The sequence below is a fragment of the Syzygium oleosum genome, unplaced genomic scaffold (genome assembly GCF_021117445.2).
Source record: "Syzygium oleosum isolate NSW1041296 unplaced genomic scaffold, Sole_v2.1 Sole_v2.08, whole genome shotgun sequence".
NCBI classification, from domain to species: Eukaryota; Viridiplantae; Streptophyta; class Magnoliopsida; order Myrtales; family Myrtaceae; genus Syzygium; species Syzygium oleosum.
Genome location: NW_026607492.1, coordinates 7,848,294 through 7,852,731, shown reverse-complemented (window position 1 = coordinate 7,852,731; position 4,438 = coordinate 7,848,294). Strand labels below are relative to the sequence as shown.

The following is a 4,438-nucleotide window of genomic DNA, read 5'->3' as shown; positions in this document are numbered from 1 at the left end:
TTCTATTCCAATTGCCAAATGGTGTCGATCCAGCACAAGATAAGATCTGAGGTCCCAAAGGCAAGCTCGGCGTAAGGGTGCTGATGAGCTGGCTAAACTAGATAGAATATTCATTAGTCAACTCGTAGAGCGATGTGGATAACCCACTTCCGCGCGTGCCTTGGTCGTGGCTGAACTCATACAGGGATGCCATGACAGCAACAATGAATCGTCCCATGGCTCCTTGAAGCCGCAGTGATCTGACCTTTGACATGAAACCACGTCTTTCATGTTCCGAAGGAGACATCTTATCAAAAATGAACACGACTGTTGAGTGGACTTGCCTTTCTTTCACTTCAAAAACTAATTCAATGAACGAGACTTTTACGCACATTTATAAACTGATTAACAGCCTCTTTCAAAATCAATATGAGATAACCTCAATATTAATATTCAAATCTTTCGACCTAGTTGACTTTCAAGTTGACATGTTAACTTCCAAATTGCTGTGATTTTTTTTCTTTTTTTTTTGGTGATACCTTTGTAAACTTTCACAACATATATAAAAATTTCTTAGAATAGTAAACGTGTTTCAATTGCAATCGGGGCCTAGCAAGATACTTTCAAGAGCGACAAAAAAAGCTGGTAGGAAAATCTTCCACAGTAAGATCCATTCAGGAAGTTTCTGCGTTTACTTTAATTTTCATCAAATTCATTATGGGGGCACATATGTCAATTCCTCCTCCTTCTCCTAAGCATGATCACCAAACCAGTCGTGATTTAAGTATAATCTCATAAAAGATACATGAGCTAGTAACAAAGCGACGGCTGAGAAAATTGCTGTGGGGAGCCAAAAGCATGAAACACCACCATTTCGTACTCTTGCACGGCGCCTGCCACGGCGCATGGAGCTGGTACAAGCTCAAGCATCGGCTCGAGTTGGCCGGCCACTGCGTCACGGTGCTCGACCTGGCCGCCTCTGGCACCGACACCAAGTCCATACACGACATCCGCACGTTCCGCGAGTACACCGAGCCGCTGCTGGAGCTCATGGCTTCGCTTGGCGCGCACGAGAGGGTGATCCTCGTTGGCCTCAGCTTGGGCGGCTTGAACTTGGCTCTCGCTGCCGACAGGTTCCCGGAGAAGATATCCGTCGCTGTATTCTTGGCGGCTTTCATGCCGGACACCGCACATCGGCCGTCGTATGTGTTGGAAGAGGTAATCTCTGTTGAACACGTGCTAGATTCTCAAAACGAAGTCTTCTTTCTTGCTTTTGGTTGAAGTGGACCTTTCTTTTTCCATTTTGGAGAATCTATATTGTTAAAGTGGGGAACCAAATAAGTAATTTACTCATATATGTCATTAAATCTGTCAATTTATTTGACTGAGCCATATTTGAAGATATTCTTTTGGATCTTGGGCGACCCCAGGCGCCTTTGGCCTCCCTTTAATCCCTGCATATGATTGGCTTGCACCATTTGTCTTCCGTACTTCGTTTGGGAGGTAAAGGGAGAGGAAAAGGTGAGGGGCCCTCACCGAGGGCCGGTGGAGGAAATCTTTTAGGGGTATATAGAAAGTTTAGGACTTTATATAATTGTGATAAAAAATTTAGGACTTCAACCTTGCTTTTTTCCTAGATTTGGATACTTGCATGCATAGCGTCTATTGTATATTATTATACCATACAACCAAAAGTGCTACTGTTAATAGCCAGTTGTCCCGCATTCTTCTTATAGTTTAAATAACTAAATTAGTTTGTGTGACATATTTGGCCTATTGTACAACCAAGTGTCATATCGTCGTATGGTAGCAAAACTTACACTTTTGAATGTGTATGCCTTGGTAAAATATTGTATAATTGCAAAAAAGGGCAATACGATGATTGGCCTCAAGTACGACAGAATGTTATTCATTTTGGTGAGATGCCATCTATTATTAAATATTAATGTATCGTTATTTTGGTCTGAAGTACTTTTACATGTCAAAAGAGTTTGGTAAAAGGTCTTAGTAATATTAAGAAAGACATATGACAACTAGCCTTAAGTAAAATAGAACATTGTACGTTTGGTAGTACCAAACCCTACATGCATGAGCTCATTTTTAATGCCTTTGTCCTTTGTAATGCAAGTACTGTGCAAGGGCACCGGAGGGAGCATGGCTAGATACCCAGTTCGAGCCCATAGGACAGCCCGACAAACCCTTAACATCCATGTTCTTCGGCCCTGACTTCTTGTCATCCAAGCTCTATCAATTGTCTCCTCTCGAGGTACGTATTCACTTCTGTCCATTGACATAACGACGAAACATATCACATCTGACTGTACATGGTATGACTCAACTCAATCTACACCGAAAGCACGTTGTAGCATTACTTGAAAAGCATATGATTCTACTGTAAAGTCTGCCTTTTCGATCGATGACCTAGCAATACATTAGCCTGGATATCTTATGTCATTGCAGTTTAGAATTATTTGGGTTTGATCTCGTTATTTTGTGAGTTTATCTAATTGAGATTACAAGCTAAGGATAAAACTAAATCGTTATATAGGTACTCACCCCCTCCCACGAAAAACCCTAATGAGAAGTAGGAGAGTGGCGGATTTGGCGAAGCTTGACGAATTATAAATCGATTGCTAAAAGTCCCCATAGGCTTGCGATGGGTTTGGCATTTTATAATTGGGAAATACAAACCTGAACTCAATATGTATTGTTACTTAGGGAGCGTTTGTTTCGCAAAAAATGAATGATTTGAAAAATATTTTTCTAAAAATGAATGCTTGTATCACTTACAAAAATAAATGAAATTATATTATTTGCATTATAACGAAAATGTTTAGACAAATTTTTGTCGTAAGTGAAAAAAAATTCATTAACTAATTATTTCAAGTGATCATTTTTAGAAAAATGTGTTTCAAATCATTCATTTTCTATGAAATAAGCGTACCCTAAGTAACAATACATAATCACTAACTCTATAAGAAATGTAACTGTTTTTTTGGATTTTAAAATTGCTCTTGCTCTGTTAAAATTCTCAATGGTACTTAATATACAAATTTGTGAATGCTAAGATTAAAAGGGAGCATATATGATATAAGATTTTCAACGATGGCCACCATTTCCCATTTAACTTCTAATTATTGTTAGACATTAGATTTTTCAGATTGTAAATTTTACATCCTTTCAATCTTATATTTGCACTCCTTAGAATTCGAATTGGAGATTTGCAAAGCATAAGTTTTGAATATATAGTTGCATTTGCAAATAAAAAGCTGTTTATTGTACATTTAACATAAGGCTATTGTTTAATACAAAATGTTGTGGTGGATTGCCGGTACCTTACGGGAACATGACTACTTTAGTGAGGTAGGTTTGGGAAATGATTTAAAGTTAATGGGATGGGTTTGGAACGACATTAATCATCCCAAATCCGTTCCGCTTCCATCTCTACTAGAAACATAACTTACAAATATAACATTAAGATATGGGCAGCTCAATTAGGCCTATGTGGGTAGGCCCGAGCATAGAAAGGGAAATTGCTTGATCAGGCAGATTTAGTTAGTGATTCGGACCTTGTTAGCTTGACCAAGCCTTGATTAGCGTAATGGCCATCAGGCCTATGATCAAGTCTAGCACATGTTTAGCACTTGTGAATTCCAAAGCGACATCATGTCAGGTTCAAAAGTCCATTAACCCATGTTACATGGATATGTTAACCATTGAAGGATCTGGAACTCGGTAAGATCTTGACGAGGCCAGGGTCGTTGTTCCTGGAAGACCTGAGCACGTCGAGCAACTTCACCTGCAAAGGGTACGGGTCGACGACACGGGTCTACGTCGTGTGCAGGCAAGATGTGGGGATACCCCTGGGGTTCCAACGGTGGATGATCGCGAACGGCGGGGCCCACCACGTCCTGGAGGTGGACGGTGCAGATCACATGGCCATGCTTTCGAAGCCACAGGAGCTTTGTGATTGTCTGCTGGAGATTGGGGCCAAATACGTAGGTGCCTAACGTTTGCTACGGCGTAGGAGGGGCTTCGGCTCTGTTCCGATCGTTTGTGGTTCGGTTTTCTTCGGATTCTTGTGTTTGGTCTGTGTTTCATTTTCGGTTGTTGGGTCGATTAGAGCATCTGCTATGTAGCGAGAACGCCGTTGGAGAGCAGTTGTGCTGTTTTAGCTTGCAGGTAATCCAGATCATTTCTTTATTTCCTCAAGAAACACAAGGTTTAAATCCTTGTGGGTTATTATCATGAAAAGGCGTGTCTTGCAATCATTAATCCCTATTTCCTTTCTTGAATTTCTGCTCACGTCAAAAAGTCAACGGCCAAAATCTAACATTAATACAAGGTCGAAATGTACTATCTACAATATATGGAATCATGTGTCGTCCTAGTTCATCTCCCCTATGCAATTTATTTCGGAAGCATTATTTGATTTTGGGTCTGTCTAGATTAATTTTAC

The 4,438-nt window shown here is 40.3% G+C and overlaps 1 protein-coding gene across 1 annotated transcript; it reads left to right on the top strand.

Annotated features, from left to right (window-relative positions):
* Nucleotides 1-822: 822 nt before the first annotated feature.
* On the top strand, nucleotides 823-4,185 carry LOC115684060 (salicylic acid-binding protein 2-like). The gene is made up of 3 exons (XM_030608758.2): nucleotides 823-1,197; nucleotides 2,108-2,245; nucleotides 3,702-4,185. Exons 1-3 carry the CDS (start codon nucleotides 838-840, stop codon nucleotides 3,987-3,989), a joined length of 786 nt encoding a protein of 261 aa, XP_030464618.1. The 5' UTR covers nucleotides 823-837; the 3' UTR covers nucleotides 3,990-4,185.
* The last annotated feature ends 253 nt before the right edge of the window (nucleotides 4,186-4,438 follow it).

Bases quoted from the DNA above. Each gene is read 5' to 3' on its own strand.
- LOC115684060 (XM_030608758.2), top strand. From the start codon at position 838: ATGAAACACCACCATTTCGTACTCTTGCACGGCGCCTGCCACGGCGCA. The intron at 1,198-2,107 runs GTAATCTCTGTT...TTGTAATGCAAG, and splicing joins CGTCGTATGTGTTGGAAGAG to TACTGTGCAAGGGCACCGGA. The intron at 2,246-3,701 runs GTACGTATTCAC...TAACCATTGAAG, and splicing joins ATCAATTGTCTCCTCTCGAG to GATCTGGAACTCGGTAAGAT.